At 36.5% G+C, this 18,725-nt stretch overlaps 2 protein-coding genes and 1 long non-coding RNA gene across 4 annotated transcripts; 2 read left to right on the top strand and 1 right to left on the bottom strand.

The window, feature by feature from the left end:
• Positions 1-4,711: 4,711 nt before the first annotated feature.
• LOC141605993 (uncharacterized) lies at positions 4,712-9,885 on the bottom strand. Its single transcript, XR_012526555.1, has 2 exons — positions 9,622-9,885; positions 4,712-4,971 (listed from the first exon to the last, which is right to left on the bottom strand). It is a non-coding gene; the product is annotated as an uncharacterized LOC141605993 (long non-coding RNA).
• Positions 9,886-11,797: 1,912 nt separating this feature from the next.
• Positions 11,798-13,301, top strand: LOC141605996 (F-box protein CPR1-like). The gene has a single exon (XM_074424953.1). It carries the CDS (start codon positions 11,914-11,916, stop codon positions 13,048-13,050), a length of 1,137 nt encoding a protein of 378 aa, XP_074281054.1. The 5' UTR covers positions 11,798-11,913; the 3' UTR covers positions 13,051-13,301.
• A 93-nt stretch (positions 13,302-13,394) lies between these two features.
• Positions 13,395-18,450, top strand: LOC141605994 (F-box protein CPR1-like). Of its 2 annotated transcripts, none has more exons than XM_074424951.1 (2): positions 13,395-14,039; positions 17,010-18,450. In XM_074424951.1, the coding sequence occupies exon 2, from the start codon at positions 17,013-17,015 to the stop codon at positions 18,213-18,215; it is 1,203 nt and encodes a 400-aa protein (XP_074281052.1). In that variant the 5' UTR covers positions 13,395-14,039; positions 17,010-17,012; the 3' UTR covers positions 18,216-18,450. The 2 variants fall into 2 exon arrangements, with proteins under 2 accessions (XP_074281052.1, XP_074281053.1); XM_074424952.1 differs by having other exon boundaries at positions 17,542-18,446.
• The last annotated feature ends 275 nt before the right edge of the window (positions 18,451-18,725 follow it).

Raw genomic sequence — 18,725 nt, 5'->3', positions numbered from 1 at the left:
TGTGTTGCTTAATAACCCGGATGAGAGCCTCTTCTTGCTCCTTAGTAAGCTTGCTTGAAATAATTACCGGTAAAGTCTCTTCATTTCCCAAAAATGCATACTTCAAGTGGCTTGGTAAGGGCTTCAATTCAACAATAGGAGGCTTGACAATAGAAGGGACAGGTTTCTCTTTTGGTAGCTCTTCAAGTAATTTAGAAGAAAGGAAGAAAAGATCCTGGACATGGGCAAACTCGCACGGTGCGAGTTTTCCATCACCAGAACTCGCACGGTGCGAGTTCCCTGCTGTCTTCCGGATTTCTTCCTTTTCTTCCCATTCTTCCATTGGGGGATTTTCCTCTAAGTCCTTGATTGTTTCCTGCAAATCACAAGACAAAGCATACCCCGTATCCTTTCCAACCAATCCATTAGTCAAAACAACATTTAATGCATCAACTTTGCACAATTCATACACGGTTTGCACAATTGGCTCAAAGATTTCAAGAAAACACAAGGATGAAGTCTCGGATGGGTACTTCATAGCTTCATGGATGCTATACTCAATCTTTTCCCCCTCAAATTCCATTGTGAGGCGACCACTAGATACATCAATTTTGGTGTTGGAAGTTCTCATGAAAGGCCTTCCCAACAAAATGGGAGTGGAGCCTTTCTCGGGTTCCATTTCAATCACATAAAAGTCGGCGGGGAAAAGCATTTCCCCCACCTTCACCAAGACATCTTCCACAACCCCCTTAGGATAGATATTGGACCTATCGGCCAAAGAAATGACCGTACGAGTCGGTTTCAAAGGTCCTAACTTAAGTGACTCATAAAGGTAATTGGGCAAGACATTAATGGATGCACCTAAATCAAGCATAGCATGTTGACATTCCAAATCACCAATTTTACAAGGGATGGTGAACATGCCCGGGTCACTACATTTTTGTGGCAACCGTTTTTGAAAAATTGCCGACACATGTTCACTAGCCCTTACCTTTTTCATGCTTTTTGCTTTGTTGGTCCTCTTAATAGTGCACAACTCTTTCAAAAATTTTGCATGCTTGGGTACACTACTAAGAAGATCAAGGAGAGGAATGTTTACCTCCACTTTACGAAAGATATTATAAAGGCTTGAAGTCTTCTTGTCAACTATCCTTGTATCATTCAAAGCACTTGGAAATGGAGCTTGTGGCTCATATTCCGGAAGAGGTTCATGGACCCTTACTTGTTGAGGTGTAGATGCTTCCCATTGTTCCACTACCACTTCAATTTCATCTTCAATCACATCCTCCACTTCATGAACGATAGGAAGTGGTCTTGTCTTCTTAAGAGCTTTGGGTGCCTCTTCCAACTCTCTACCATTCCTCAAAGAGACCGCTTTTGCTTGTTCCTTGTTGGGAGGAGGAATGGTGTGAGAAGGGAGGCTCCCTCCTTGTTTGGGTTGAGAATTGAGTGTAGTGAGGATTTGACCAACTTGGGTCTCAAGGTTAACAAACCTAGAGTCGGTGAGTCGGTTTTGTTGAAGCACGGCATTTTGAAATTCCTTGGTATTTTGTAGCAAGACTTGGCTTTCTTTTTGAATTGTCATTTGATTCATAGCAAGTGTTTTCATCATCTCTTCCAAGGAATTTTGGGATTGGTTTTGATTTTGATTTGGCTTTTGAAATGAAGAGTTTGGAGCCCCTTTTTTATTTTGATTTTGGTTTTGGTTTTGGTTTCCACCCCACCCCATGTTTGGATGAGCTTTCCACCCTTCATTGTAAGTGTTAGAATAGGGGTCAAACTTCCTAAACCCAATAGCCTTCACCGCTTCAATTGCCTCCTCCGTTTGCAAAGATGGACATCCATCGGTGGGATGAGTTGGGTCATTACAAAGACCACAAAACTTCACATGAGAAGTACTCTCACCTCCTTTTGTAAGTTCCTTGACCAAATTGGTAAGAAAATCAACTTTCTCCTCCATATGGTTGGAGCCTTGCCTTGAAGAGAATGTTCCACTTGTCTTCTTAATTCTCCTCCCAAAATTTCTAGAGCTTCCTACCAACCTTTCAATCAACTCATTTGCTTCTTGGACCGACATGTATTCAATTCCACCTTGGGTGGCGGCCTTAATCATTCTAGCATCATCCTCAAGTAGACCACCACAAAAATTCAAGAGAAGGTCGTGGTCGGTATACCCATGGTAAGGACAACTAGCAAGAAGTTGTTTAAACCTCTCCCAATACTCATACAAGTTCTCCCCATCCAATTGTTCAACATTACTTATTTCTTTCTTCAATTGAGATGAGAGACTAGCGGGAAAATACTTTTCTAAGAAAGCCCTCTTCATTTGATTCCAAGTGGTGATGCTCCCGGTAGGGAGATAATAAAGCCAATCATTTGCCGCGTCCTTGAGTGAGAAAGGGAAGGCCCTTAGTTGAAGTTTCTCATCGGTAACCCCATTAGGCTTCATGCTTGAGCAAACAACATGAAATTTGTTGAGATGCTTGTTGGGATCTTCCGTGCTAAGCCCATGGAATTGGGGCAATTGGTGAATTAGCCCGGACTTCAACTCAAAGGTGGCATTTTCCGCCAAGGCCGGAAAGGAGATACACAAGGGCACTTGTGTGAGATCCGGGGCGGTAAGTTCTTTAATGGTTCTAGGCCTTGGTGGGTTCTCTCTATCATCATGTGGTTGTTCATCCATGATGATTTGAATGGGTATGGGTTGTTCAAAAGGGATGTTGTTATCTTCTCTTTGGTCTTGTTGAAAACCGGGATCAATTTCTTCAATAACCGGGTTGTCTCTTCTAATACCTCCTCCTATCCAAGCAAGTGATCTTTGAATTTCCGGGTTGAATGGAAAAAGTGGTTCACTTGAATTCCTAGTATTGACCATAAACAACTCTACACAAGAGCACACAATCAAAAAGTTCACACAAGTGATGAACAAGACACTAACAACAAGTAACAAAGAGTAACTAAAATAACTATTCTAAAACACAAATAACACACTAGCAAAACCGTTACCTTCCCCGGCAACGGCGCCAAAATTTGACACGCCTAAAATGTCGCACTAAAAGACGGCCAAATTAACAATTTATAAACCACTAAACACACTAATTAGCACCAATTATAACTTAGTACAATAGCAAGCAAGGGATCGAACCCAAGAGAAGATGGGTTTTGCAATAGTGAAATTAAAAGAGTAATTAGAATAATTAAGACAAAGTAACAACAATTATATAAAAAGGGGGGTTTTTTGGGTTGAGTTTCAATTGTAACAAAAGCAAGGAAATTCAAACAAGAGTGCAAAGCAAGTAATCAATCAAGAGTCTTAAAGATGGAAATTAATCAATTTGAGAAAGACTTAATCCGACCCAAAGTTTGGCACTTTAGTTGACAAAACCCCTTAATCAATCATTTTAATCAATATTATTGTCCTATTAGTGAGATTAAATCTCCAAATTCCCTTAAATAGAAGCCAATCACAAGGAAATCACACTTAATAATTGACCCAACTTATCAATTCCTCTAGTGGAAATCACACACATAGATTCATTAACAAGAAGATAAAGCAATAGGAATCTAATAGGTGGAATTACTCACAATGAAATCACAATTAATGAACAATTACAACTTAATCTCTCTAATGTTAATTAAACCAAGAAGAAATCACATTCATTAGTCTAATAACAAGTTGTTGCAACATGGGATTACAAGGAAATCACACTTAATAAACCCAAAAACAATAAATTAAGGAACTTGGAAAGATTATGTAACAAGGAAATCACACTTAATCACAATAATCTAACAAGGATTCCAAAATTAAGCAATTAAACACAAGAGATTAAGAACAATAATAATAATTAAGGAAAGATTAGGGATTCTTACAACCAAAGATTAAGCCTTTTGAGTCGGATTAAGAGAGGAGATTAGTTCTCCATAATTAGATCTAAAACCCAATTCAAAAGATGAAATATTCCCAAATTACAACCTTGATTAATTAAAGTGAACAAAAGATGATTAACCTACTTGCAAACATTGTATTTATAGTCTACCGTAGCGTAATACTTATGGGCTTAACAAAGGGAAGGCCCGTAATACAAAACGGAAACAAAAGCCATCAAACCCAGAAAACTCGCACGGTGCGAGTTCTGGTGTCTGGAAACTCGCACCGTGCGGTTTTGCTACTGGGGTGCGTTTTCCTTTCGTTCTTCCTTTGATCCTTTGGAAGGCTTTCTTGTGGCATTTCTTCAAACTTGTTCTTGGCTCTTCCTAGGACACTTCTCTTGATCTTTTGGCTTCTTAATCTTCACTTGAAACTACGCTAAATGGTGAAACACATGGAATTGGCTAAATAACGTCAAAAACGTCAAAAACCGTCACCAAGTGCTACCAAATGAGCTCAAAATGGTGCCAAAATGTAGTAGAAATAGGAGCTCATCAAAACCCATATCAGATTATTTGAAATATGGGTAATTTAATGAGCATGTATTTCTTTGATCTGAAAGCTTTGCATAAATGAATTCAGAATGATTATTATTGACCATACAACTAAGCAGTGAAGTTTTAATAATATTGATTAAGACACCTACCAAAAATAACAACACATTTGAATTCCAACTAAATCGCTACGATCTTTATCTCTATTGTCTAGCCAAACTATATCTCTATGCTAAGAGCACATCCATGCTCTTGACATTGTAATAGCAAGAACATCATCGATGGTGCTCAACATTCCAAGGGTTGATCATTAAAAGAACATTATCAAAGGTGCTAACATTGTAATACCAAGAGCTTTGTCGTTTTTTGCTTACAACTTCTCATCCCATCAAGTTTAAAACAACAAAATAATAAATAAATAAAAACTAAATTAATATCGGATTCGTAAAAGACCATACATAAGGAACCTCAAAAAAGAGCTAATAGGGAGCTAGTAATAGGATTAAGGAAGTGCACATGCTGATTCGTTTATAGTTGGCTCTTTGAGAGTCACACACATCAACCTCGTCCCTGAGAAAACAGAAAAGATAAAAAAAAAAAAAAAAAAAAAATTGTCATCAGATTCACACATTCATATTCTTTAAAAGAGACAAAATGAATAAAAACAACAATTATCTACTCATCTCTAAAGATTTCTTTTAAATTTACAATGTATCTTCCATAAAATGAACAAAAGTACTCCATACCCAATAAAAACGAACGCCATAGCACTAAATTTAGTCACCTAAACTTTGAACTATTAAAGCAATCAATTAAGTATTTGAATATTCATTGAAGTGATGAATGACTACATATTGAATGTCGGAGGATGATAACAGTGAGGCTTCTTAACACTTCTGATTGCCGTTTAGAGTCCATTTCCCACATGATCACAAAAAAAAAATGCTTCCCCTTATATCTAACTAATTGCTAATTGCAACTATAGTGAACATTGGAGAGATAAAGTGGTGACTCGTGAGTAAGGATAAGATAGGCTCCGCATAAACTTTAAAGTGCTGAATCCATTTTGATGTAAAACTAATACAAAGAATTTAGGTAGTCTCCGGATCAAATTATTAGCATTATATCAAGCTAAAAAGGAAAAACACATACTGTACATCAAAAGATTAATTGTCCCGCCCGGTAAGAATTCCAACTTGCAAACCAAAAAAACAGATTGATGTACCGTAAAGCCTTTGAGATGACACCTTGACGACAAAACTGAATTCGACAATTACACTCTTCTGAACCAACAATTCATATTTCAACCACTAAAATATACTCCCTCCATTCAACTCCACTTTACAAGTATTCTATTTCCGTCCATTCAACTCCACTTTACATGTTTCCTTATTTGGACATGTAAAAGACCTTTCTATCCTTATTGAAAATCTATATTTACAAAAAATGTCATTCATACCCCACACAAATCCACCATAAAACTCACCTTTATATTTTTTTAATATCTTTAACCCCACCATTCCCTTTCCCTATGTACTTTTAATAGTTTTTTTAATCCGTTTCTTAATACCCGCGCAAAAAGCAATGTTGCAAAGTGGAGTTGAATGGAGGGAGTACAAACTAAGATAAAATGATAGCTAAAGGCAATTGACAAAGAACTTTTCTTTAATTTTACTGTATCAATTAGCTATATAAGACCATCCCCAAGCAGTGGTCGCGCTAATTAGGTCGCGACCCGATTTTACTCTTAATCCCACCTTATTAACCTTGACCCATTTTCACCTCCCAAGCAGAAGGTCGCGACCTAGGTCATCAACCCAATCATTTTTCACCTTCCAACCCTTTTTGTTTTGTTTACGACCAATGATAATTTGACACCTATTGGGTCACCAATTGACCTAATAAGGTCAAGAGCAACCAAAGAGGTCACAAATTGACCTTATAAGGTCAAGAGCAACCAAAAGGTCACGCTAATCTCATGCTTAATTGTTGGTTAAGGCGACCCAACAAGGTCGCGAACTCCCTCGTGACCTTGCTTTGGGATGGTCTAAGCAATAATGGTAGAGTCGACAGCAATAACCTGTCGGAATTCCAATGTTTTTTGACCACCCATCCAACCCGAAAATTGGAGGACTATGGTTTTAGCTAGGGTATGTGGGTAGAAGCTTTTGAGTTTGAATAAGAGGGTGATAAATTTTAAGGAATTATATTGATGACATTGGTATAATGGAATTATGCGAGGAGATATCTAAGACTAATATTTATTTGAAAAGTTAAAAAAAAAAAACATATTTCGCGAAAGAAGGGGAGGTGCTTTGTGTTCACATGATAATTTAATTCTATAATTCATAAAGAAATGAAGCATCGGTTGATCTCATATGTATATCAAATCATAAATATGAGTGCAACATACCTACTAATATGCTATTTGATTTTATTTATGAAATAGAGAATATTGATTATATGCCATCTCTTCTTGTATCACAGTAGTTCCTTCAAGAAAACACAATAGAGATAAACATGGAAATAAAAGGTTGCTCTATCCTTCATCTACACCAAACTATGTTTCAGTACATAAGAGTTGCATCAAGAACCCCTTCATTATGCTAAGAGTTATATGTACAAACGATCAGAGAATTCGGGGAGATAAAGGAGAGAATGAAAATGGAAGAAAACAAAATTATTTGCTTGTTTAGGAAAATGGAGTGAAATTATTGAATTGGCAAACAATTTCTGCAAAAAGAATATGTTATACTTTGCGAATTAAATTGAAAACTTATATTTAAAAAAAAAAAAGAGAAAAAAAGAGCATATCACGATATGGTTGAAATTTGAAAATGAAAGAATTGGATAAGAGGCTTACTTGATCCACCATATTTCAGTGTTCCACTTAGACCACCCCCAAGCAAGGGTCGCGTTAATTAGGTCGCGACCCATTTTTACTCTTAATCTCTCCTTATTTATCGTGACCCACTTTCACCCTCCCAAGCAGAAGGTCACGACCTAGGTCACCAACCCAATCATTTCCCACTTTCCAACAATTTCAATCATTTCCCACCTTCACCTTTCTCTCATTTTTTCCAATTATCATTTAATTTATATAACTTAATTTTAGTTTTATAATTTTAGTTTTTAATTTAATTGTAAAATAATAATTACGAGTACATAATAAATATTTTATCTTTATTTCGGATATTAGAAAAAAAATTAATTTAATTTAACGGTCGTATTTTAACAAATCTATTCAATGTAATAATCGTAAACTCGTATTATTTTAAACAACGTAATCGAGTCAATATCGTAGCTTTAGTATAAAAACAAACTCAAAAAAAAAAAAAAAACTAACTAAATTAAACGTGGATAAACCACAAAGACACAAACCAAAATCTCAAATTAATTCCCCCCTCCCAAATCAATTCCCCCAACCCAGATAATCAAGGATCCCCAAATTAAAAAAAATTCCCAAATAAAATCTCAAACAAACTACATCACCATCACCATCTTCAACATCATCGATCTTCAACATCATCTTCAACATCATAGCCGATCTTGCTTGTTCACCCATATATTCATCACCATCATCTCAAACAAACGGCATCAACATCACCATCAAACACTTCATCTTCCTTGTTCACCCATATATTCATCTTTGATTTCGATTTCTTAATCAATCAATCAACACTTCAATTTCTTAATCAATAAACCAAACTCCATTTTTTATGTCTCTGATTTTGATTTTCTGGGTTTCAATTTCACCCATATCTTCATCAATCATTTTCGGTGTTTTCAAGATCTCATTTTTTTCAATTTAAAGGGGTAGAAATTTTAATTTGTTGATGTTTATGTAATTAATTTGGTACACTTTTTAATGAATTCAAAGATGATCAAAATATATCAAAGTTGAGTTCATTTTGTAGAGAATTTAAAGATAATACCCTTTTATTTATGCTCATATTTTTTAAAAATTTGGTTTAATGTACAATTTTCAATTCCTCCAATTGTTAACAAGTTCTTCTATGAACTTAATTTTGGCAGAAATGGCAGAGGAAGATAGAAAGATTGAGCCTGACATTGTCCTTTTTATTTGTACTCAACAAACCAGAGCATGACATGTGTCGGGTCACCAACCAGGTATGAATATCAAAAGAGGTCATGGGACGACCTCTTTTGCCAACCAGGTCACGCTAATTTGGAGGTTAATTTGTGATTAAGGAGACCCACCCCCCTCATGACCTAGGTCGTGACCTTGCTTGGGGGTGGTCTTAATAATTTAGACCAAAGAATATCGAGAAGCACAACCCGTGGCAATACCAACGAAGGCCCTGTTCTTTTAGACTGAAACTTACTTGATCTCGAATCGATCGAACTTATAAGATCTCGAATCGAATCAATTTATAGGATCTCGAACTTATTGGATCTCGAATCGAATCAACTTATAGGATCGAATCGAATCAACTTATAGAATCGAATCGAATCAACTTATAGGATCGAAGTGAACTTAAATTGAGTGAGGTATAGGATCGAATCGAACATATAAGATCGAATCGAATCGAATTGAACTTATAGGATCTCGAATCGAATCGAACTTATAGAATCGAATCAACTTATAGGATTTGAAGTGAATCGAATCAACTTATAGGATCGAAATGAATCGAATCAACTTATAAGATTCAAGTAACTTATATTAAGTGACTTTAAGTCCAAAAGAACAGCGCCTAACTGTCAAAACAAATGAATTACTAATATTAAATACACAAATCATAGCAACAAACAACTCATCGCATATAATTTCAACACACGACCATGCTTTCTCAAAATTGACTGCATTTCTTAAATCAAACATTATTAATATAAAACTGTATGATTGAATTATGAAATTAATTATGACATAACAACCCACAACAATAACATTAATCGTAAAGACCACCCCATAGAATGAAACAATTAACCAAACTAAACCTTCCTACATAAAGATCAAAACTTTGATGAACAAACAAAATCAGATCCATGGCTTTTTCTGCACTCATTCTGATCAATCAACTGAACCACAATGTCAAATCATACAAATTTCACATCATACATAAAAAAATTACATAAAATCAGAATTTCTCAAATAATTAATCAGTAAAAATCAAATCAAATCATCTCAACTCAAATTAGGTATGGAACAATAATGAATCAAACAAAGCTGAAATATTGAGAAGATGGAAAACAATTTACCTGAATGTTACTCTGCCATTTTGTTTCACTTTATCCGAGTAGGCTCCTAAGAAATTCCTGCTTCAGTTGGAATTTTGGAAGCCAATGAGACTTGATACTGAGAGGAAAAATGATTGTATGTGTAGCAGAAATTTGAGGAAGACGATGGCGAGATGAAAACGATTTAAGAATGAAGATTTTTTCTAATTAATGGGGAAGATAACAGGTTGTTTGCAGGTTTGGGCAGTTTACGCGATAATTAGGATAGTGGGCAGTTTAAAGGGAAGTGGGTCACGACACTTTTTTACTTCGTATTTTAATATGCTTGTATTTTACAACGTATGTCTACAGAATTTTGTACGGTAAATCAATCTCAACGCGACACATCAGCTTTTTTACTCTAAATAGCGGTTATTGGCTTTTGCTTTAACATAATAAATAATAATAATGATTGCATAATTCTTTCGATTTGGTTTAATGCATATATGTAATATATTTATATAAATATATAATCCTTTTAAAATTACATGCCTAAGTAGTAAAAGTAATTTCGTCAGTAGAGAAAAGAATTGTAGTAACATTGGATATAGTTATATGATAGTAATGACTCTTTTGAATAGTAGAACTAACAATATTATCAGCAAGATTAGTGAAAGTGGTAGAAACAACAACGAGAGTAGTGAAATAATCAATATTAATGCGGCAATAATGAAAGTAACAACAGCAAGATTAGTGAAAGTGGTAGAAACAACAACGAGAGTAGTGAAATAATCAATATTAATGCGGCAATAATGAAAGTAACAATAATTACGGCGAGGTATTGAAATTGTCAATATTAATGCGGCAGTAGTAACAGTAACAATAATTACGGCGGGATAGTGAAAGTAACAATAATTACGGGTAAGTAGAGAAATGTTATTATTATTGTTTCACTCATAAGAGTAAAATATTAATAGCGGCAGTAGTGAATTTGTCTCAAAATTTATTTCATCGTAATTTTAGGATATGTTATAAAAAAATATATTACGATAAATTGATGGGTTATGCAACTTTAAGTAATTTTATTTAATGAAAAAAAAACTAATGATAAGTAGAGGTAGTCCGGACGAAGCCGGACACCAATACTAGTGTACTTATAAGTTGATAATCCATGTCATATTTAATTTTTTCATGTCACATTAAAACTGGTCATGTCATATTTAAATTTGTCATTTTAAGTACCCTTTTAATTAGATTGAATAGATAGATATATGGGGTATGAATGAGTGGGTGACATTTTGGTTGAGTGCTGACATGGAGTATTTGAATGGGTGCGTGACATTTTCTAATCTAATGTGGCATTGTTTATGTGGCTTTAAATTGCCATTTTAATAAGATTTTATAGATTATTTCATATAATACTCGTTGACTTGGTCAAATAATATCATTATTCTTGACCGTTGCTCTTTCCTACCTGGTGCCAAGCCTGGATTGTTTTGAAGCTTCTATCCTAAATGTCAGGTCAGGGCATGATAGTACCCTAATCATATCGTGGGAATATCAGGCTTAGTAAGGATATTTCACTATTGATGATTTTTTTGGTAAACATCTTTCAATTCAGGTTTACTTTTGCCAACATTAGTTGTGTTTAGAGCTGGCAAAAGCTGACCCGACCCGAGAAACCCGACTAGACCTGCTCGAAACCCGACCGGATACAGCCCGAAAATTAGGTGAAGCGAAACGACCTGACCCGACCCGACCCGATAATTGATAGCAGCCTTATTTTTTCCAACCCGACCTGAACCGGTCCAACCCGACCCGTGACCCGATAATTTCTCAACCCGATAGATCACCCGATAATGAATTAGCTTAATAATGATTTAAATAAAACCAAATTGACATTTATTTTAATTATTTTCACTTAAAACTACCATTAATACAGCTAGCAATTGTTTAAACATAAAATTACCATCTAAAATTAAATGTATAAGATAAAATTTATGCTGATAACCTGACCCGACACTAACCCGCTAATGACCCAACCCGACTTGCCACCCGTTGATGACCTGGCCAGAAGATGACCCGACATGAACCAAACCGACCCAAACACATCCATGACCCGACATAACCCAAACCCGATATGACCCGACTCGTAACCGATCTAAGTGATCCGATTGCCATGTCTAGTTGCGAGTTGTAACTAGCGTTGGAAAAGTAAACCCCAATTAGTTTAACTTTGAATGAACAAACCCTAAAGCTAAGTCAATCACTTCCCCCTTCTCTCTCCACTTCAGTGTCTCTTCACTTCAAAATTTACAGTTGAAATCGTAGAAAATGGGAGACCAAGACTCAAATTCTGAGAAGAAACAATTTGTTGAGCAGCAAAGTTACCTTTCTGATGATCTCATTATTCAAGAAATTCTTACAAGATTACCCGTCAAATCCATTCTTCGATTTAAATCAGTTTCGAAACAATGGTATTCTACTCTTTCTTCCTCCGATTTCGCTAATGCCCACCTTATGAAATCCCCGTTGGCTTACCATTCCGCTCCTGTTAACACCTTGTTTATCATAGATCTTAATAAATGTTGTTACCTTTTCTCTTATGAGGATGATCTTTCTGGTAATTTTGAAGATTATTTGGTTAGACTCGACCCCGAGTTTGACTTCGTGAAAAATAGTCTTCAGCTTACTGGATCCTGCAACGGGTTGGTTTGTTTAAACCCAATTTCGGATGAATACTTCATTTTATGGAACCCGTCTACCCGTAAAATCCACAAATATGAAACCGATGTCCATCTTAGGCGTATTGAATCTATTGATGACTATAAATTTATCCGTCACGTAATTTGTGGATTTTGGTATGCATCCTTTGTTGATGACTATAAATTTATCCGAATTTTGAAACGGACTTTGGGAACTGATGATACTAATTATATTGTTCATATCTTCTCTTTGAGGGAAAATAAGTGGACAAGATTTGATTTTGATTTTGGTCGTGATTTCCTTGCTACCGGACACGCAATCCTTACAAATGATAGGTTATATTGGCCTGCTTTTGCTCGTCCTGGTGGTCATATTATTCTTAGCTTCGATTTGGTGGCTGAGAGGTTCGACGTAGTTAAGTTGGAGTACAGGTACGACTCTGGTAGCGCAAATAAAGATGACAAGTTAATGCACATATATGAATCTCATGAGGTAATACTGACATCAATTGATTTTCCAAAGGGGTTGGGCTTAGGCATGGCCTCTCAAATGATTGGGTTTACGAGGACTGGCAAGTGTTTTGTGACAGGGACAATCACTGATGGGGTGAGTGATTACGAGAATAGAATGCTGGGGGTAGTTGACACAGGTACTAAAATTATGCAATACACTACGCTTTTGAGGTTCGATATGATGATTGGTATTGCAGGATATTTTCCAAGCCTAGTTTCACCTTTTCCCATTAAGGAGCTGTCAACGGCATAGATGCACTACATTGTTCATTGACTTGTCTGAAGATTTTGTATGTTGTTCTGAAAAACTAAATTGCATGTAGTATCTTAACTAATTGTGTTGCACTCGTACTTGTTAGAGTAGTTGTTCATCTTCTATAGTTATTTTCACTAAGTCTGTAGTAAGGCAGATTAACCGTTTCAAAATATGCTTATTGTCAGATGGTTTTGTACATGAATCATGCACGTCTGTTTGTTTCGAATGTTTTGCTCTAGTTCATGTCTTTGTGTTTTCCCATGGACCATCTTCTACAGTTTCGCATCTATTCCCATAGGGAGGTGTCGGATGCATAGTGATTCAAGACAGTGACAGTGTAGTATTTACTATGAATAACTCATTCCTTGATTGCTTATTTGCCTAGTACGGAGTACTTAATACTGATTGATTATTCAATGCTCTGCTCTGCGTCTAATCTCCTTGATTTCGAAGCGACTTTTATGGTGTAGTCTGTAGAGCTGTAATGAATACTGATAACACCGAATGTAAATGAGGATATTTTACTATCTATTCTTTTTTTTTGGTAAACATCTTTACCTATGCTCTCTTACTCTCCGATACTACATAAAGCCAACTGAGAGCTCTGCCTTGTCTATCTTAACCAAATTTTGGATCTAAATTGTAACTTTGTATAATAAAATTCTATCTGGTAATTGAGTTTCGATTACCTTTTGCACATAAGGTGCTTGAAAAAATGCGTCAAACATATTTTCACATGAGAATTGCTCCGACTATGGAATTTGCACCAGCTTCTTATGTTGGATGAGGTTATGTGCTTGCACCAAATGGACTGGGATGGCACTTTTATGCATGAGCAGTGAATGAATGATTGCAAACCTGATTGCGCACAAAATGGAGTATACATTCGGTGTTTTTTCAAGGTTTCAGGTTTGCTCTTATATGGCTGCCAGTCATCACTTCAAATGTCTCAACAATGACGACGAACTCTATGGTGACATATTCAGGTTAGCAATGAGCCTTTTATCTTTGTTGAATAAAGTCCATTCCATGAGCGTTTTTGTCTTACATGTGTTAGTTTATAGCACTAATTTGCTTGAATTTGAAAAGTTACAGTACACTACCGTTAAGACGTTAACAATCAGCTCTATTGTGATTATGCAATATTGGAGCTGTTAATAAGAGTGTAAGACCATCAATATTGTGTAACTCATGAATCATGATGTCCTTTGAGATAATGTTATGGTTAGTTTTTGTTCCTTGCTTAGTACGTCTTTGAGTGACGGTCATATTTGGATGACAGTCCTTTTAAGGCGTACAAACATCTTGATTTTACGCCTTAAAGATAGAGACGTTTCAGGCGTAGAAACATCTTGATTTTACGCTTAGGGTCCGTTTGGATACAATTTTAGGAGGGAAGGGGATGGGAGGGGGAGTGAGGGGAGGTGAAGGGAGGGGAGAGAAGGGGAGGGCAAATGGGATGTGGGTGTTTGGATAACAAAAATTATGAAGGGAAATGGAAGGGGAGGAAGGAGGGAGATGAAGAATGGATGGAGGATTGAAGGATGCTAGTGGTTTAATTAGAGTCCAAATAATGTTTTCTTTCCAAATCTTGCCACTCTTGGAAAGATTATAGTTTGTTCTATAGGAGGGAAAATAAGTCCTCTCATTTCTCTCCCCTTCCATTTCCTTTCTCCCATATTTTTTATCCAAACAAAAGAAATTAAATCCCTCCCTTTCCCTCCCCTCCCCTTCTCTCCAATTCCTTCAATCCAAACGGACCCTTAAAGATAGAGATGCAGAGATTACGATAAGCTGGTTGAGTATTGACTGTACCACTCTCTCGGGAGCCCTTGTGTAATGGTCCATTATAATACTAACAAACCCTAGACGTGCCTCAAGTGGTTAAAGTCCTCAATCACCACGTCCCTTCTCTCTCACTTCCTCTGCCTCCCTTCTTCTTCTACCAGAAAAGATGGTAATTTTTTTGTTAGATTCAATAATAAGTTGGTGAGAGATTCGGGTTTTTTATGTTTAACTTGGACTGCTTGGATTACGTTGGAGTCAAGGGAGGGTATTTGAGCAAGTGTGACTGTGATAGAGCTAGGCCTCCTAATTCTGGGGACCTTATATATGTGAAGTATTGAGTTCTTTGCCTGTGAAGCAGTCACCAGTAATGACTTCTAGTAAGATGAAGTAATAAGGTTGGACCCTCGCCTGGCCCATTACAGCCTTACGGGTCCGGGTCAGGTCGGCATCGAGTCTAACTTATTATAAAAGGTAAACATATATTCATATTTAGGCTGGCTTGGGATTCAGGGCCAGATTAAGGTTAGGTTGAGTCGGGAAATTCAACCTTTGACCAACCCGAGTTGGGGGGCATGGTCGGAACAAAGTTTGGTTTGGTTCTAATGATTTAGGAGGAAATGAGACCTGAGGAATGTTGGTGATTTAAGTGTAGTTACCTGTTCATTTTAGCGTATTCGGCTTTGGTCATAGATGGGTAATTCCATATAATGTAATCTAAGTTCGGGAAGTACGGAATGTACGCTTACATAATTATTTACGAATTTAAAGTATAAATTGGTGTCAATTTATTTACCCGAAAGTAACTAATTTTGGCAGAAATTTTTAAAGCGTTACAACTTTTCAGAAACAAACTTCCATATTTCCCTGGTCATATACTCATATATCTATATACTACATAAGATTCTGTATGAGAGAAGAAATATATAGAGAAATCAATCCTCTTGTGCATCTTGAACGATCATCTTGAACATATAACAAACTACCTACAATTTAGATACTAATACAAGGGTTGAATTATTCTATTAGGAAAATGTAGGCGATTCAGTGCATTTTAATCATTATTTCCCGTTCGTGTACATGTTATGTAGAACATGAACACAAAGGGACTGATTAGATTAGAACTGGTTTCGGGTCACTTTGGTCTTATTCGGCCGGGTTGTTTTTCGGGTTTATTGGTCGGGTCATTTTTGAGTTCGGGTCAATGATTAAGAGAAAAAAAGTACGTAATTACCTATTTTTAGTTTAATTTTGATAATTTGCTCTTTATTTTTAACATAAATAATATCAAATGTGTTTTTAAATTAATCATTTCAAGACTTTTTTCTACAGTTAGAGTTATATTTTGTCGGGTCTTTTTCGGGTCGAATCGTTTCGGATCAGGTCATCACGGGTCGGGTCAGTTCCGGGCCAACATAGTTCGGATCATGTTTTGGCTGGGTCGGGTCAATTCAGATTCCTGGTCACATTAGGGGTTGTATGTAATATTCCACCGAACCGAAGACGTTATTCGGGTGGGGTACCCCTGAAAAGGTCCATTGATAGGCTTAAAATATGATTAGTGCTTAAAGGGATTGAAAGTACTACTCATATCAACAAAATGCACTTTTTTTTCTAGTTATTCATGCAAAAGAACTCCATAGTTAAGCGTGCTTGGCTTGGCTTGACTGAGAGTAGTACTCGTACTGGTATGTACATGAGTGAGGACAAAATGAGTTGGAAAAGACCCATATTGATCTGTGGGCTATATTATATATACAGCCTGACAAGCTAATGTGAGTGGCTACTTTCGACCCAATGGCCGGGGTGTTACATTGTAGTTCGATTCAATTTCGAATTTTGAGTCAGTTTGAGTCACGTCAATCGAATAGCGTTGATTTTGCGATGTCTAAATTTAGGAGGACCGCAATGTTGGCCACTTATAAAGGACCTACAGTTGTGAAACACGTGTATATAAATTTCAATTATGTGATGACTGATGATAGTGAATTAGTGTGACACGAGAAAAATAGTATGGCCACTTGCCCATCTCTACAGAGATCTAAAGAGCAGCACTTTGTAGCCTAGAAAGCAGAAACACACCCACGTAACTCACATAAGCAGCTACACCTTTGACTCTTCTTATCATTTTAGTTTGAGACCTAATAGTTGCTATCAATTGAATGTTTCAGAAAATGGGAGACAATCACCCAAATATTGTTAGCAAGAAACAAGTTGTTGACCAACAAATTTACCTCTCTAATGATCTGCTTTTTCAAGAAATACTTACAAGATTACCCGTCAAATCCCTTGTTCGATTTAAGTCTGTTTCCAAACAATGGTATTTTACTCCTTCTTCTTCTGATTTCGCTAATGCCCACCTTATTAAATCCCCCTTGTCTCACCCTTCTGCTTCTGTTAACACCTTGTTTATTGAACGCGGTCATAATTGCTACCTATTTTCTTATGATGATGATGATGATCAGATTTCTGTTAATTTTGAAGATAAGTTGGTTAAACTTGAAATCGACTTTGATGTTGAGGAAGATGATCTTGAACTTGCAGGGTCTTGCAATGGGTTGATTTGTTTAAGTAGTATGTCCAGTTTTACCCCAGCTTCTAACGAATACTTCATTATATGGAACCCGTCTACTCGTAAGCTGCACAAATATGCGTCATATGGGTATTTAGAGCGTTTTAATAATGAACAATACTTTTTTGTAGCTCCTGGATTTGGATATGTATCTTCTGTTGACGACTATAAATATGTGCGAATTTTGACCGTGCTTTGGAATATTGATGAAGGTGAATACGATGGTACGGGTAATATTGTTCATATCTTCTCTCTCAAGGAAAATAAGTGGAGAAAAATTGATTTTGATCATGATGATATCTCTCCTTGTGGACAAGCAGTGCTTATTAATGAGAAATTGTATTGGGCTGCTCGTAGTGGCGGAGATGATAAGGTAGTAGTTAGCTTTGATTTAGAGGCTGAGAGGTTTGACATCATTAAATTCAACGTGGACCGGTTTGAAAACTTAGGAGTCATGGGAGGGTGTTTGAGCAAGTGCAACTGCGATAAGACATTTACAGGCGACAAGTTAATGCATATATTACAACCTCCTTCAATAGTAAAATCTGTTGGTGTGCCAAAAGGGCTGAGATTAGACACGACCTCTGAAATGATCGGTTTTACAAGGTCTGGCAAGTTTTTTGTGACGGGGCCATTCAATGATGAGCCGATGGATTTTCAAAGTAGAACGCTGGGGATAGTTGATACACGCACGAAACCAATGCAATACACAATGCTTTTGAGGTTGGATAACTTTTTCAAGATTGCAAGATATGTTCCAAGCCTAGTTTCACCTTTTCCTATTGAGGGGCCTTCAGAGGCATAGATGCAGTACGACATTTCCTTGCTCCTTAGCCTGTTTGAAGGCATTGTATGATGTAGTAAAAAAACTAAGTCGCTTATAGTCTTCTATGTGACTGTGTTGTACTTGTTCAAAGTAGTTCCTTGTATTTGGTTCAGTTTTCTTCATTTACATTACATGCACCATATCTCTAGTAATTAAACCTGTTTAATATTTTAATCCTTGAATTATCAGATGGTAGTGTACAATTGTACATGAATTGGTGTTTATTTGGCTTGTTATGCTCTATTTTATGTCTTTATCATTGGTTGGTAAGACTCATCAGGTTTCGGAGCTAACACAAATTGTTCCGGATTCATCAAGTAAACATTGAACTGATATGTAATGTGCTCTTCTTGTTACTGCTGAACAAACTCATAAAAAGCGATGCTCCCCATTTTGCATCTGAGTTTAACAAAATGTTTATGCTTATGTGATTTGTTGTGTCAAATGCCCTTTGTTTGCTGTCATTTTGATGCAGTCAGTCTGCTACTA

This window comes from Silene latifolia, chromosome 10, assembly GCF_048544455.1.
Source record: "Silene latifolia isolate original U9 population chromosome 10, ASM4854445v1, whole genome shotgun sequence".
In the NCBI taxonomy this organism is placed as follows: Eukaryota; Viridiplantae; Streptophyta; class Magnoliopsida; order Caryophyllales; family Caryophyllaceae; genus Silene; species Silene latifolia.
This window is presented reverse-complemented; position numbering and strand designations above follow the sequence as displayed.

Coding starts and splice junctions, on each gene's coding strand:
- LOC141605994 (XM_074424951.1), top strand. CDS start 17,013: ATGGGAGACAATCACCCAAATATTGTTAGCAAGAAACAAGTTGTTGAC.
- LOC141605996 (XM_074424953.1), top strand. CDS start 11,914: ATGGGAGACCAAGACTCAAATTCTGAGAAGAAACAATTTGTTGAGCAG.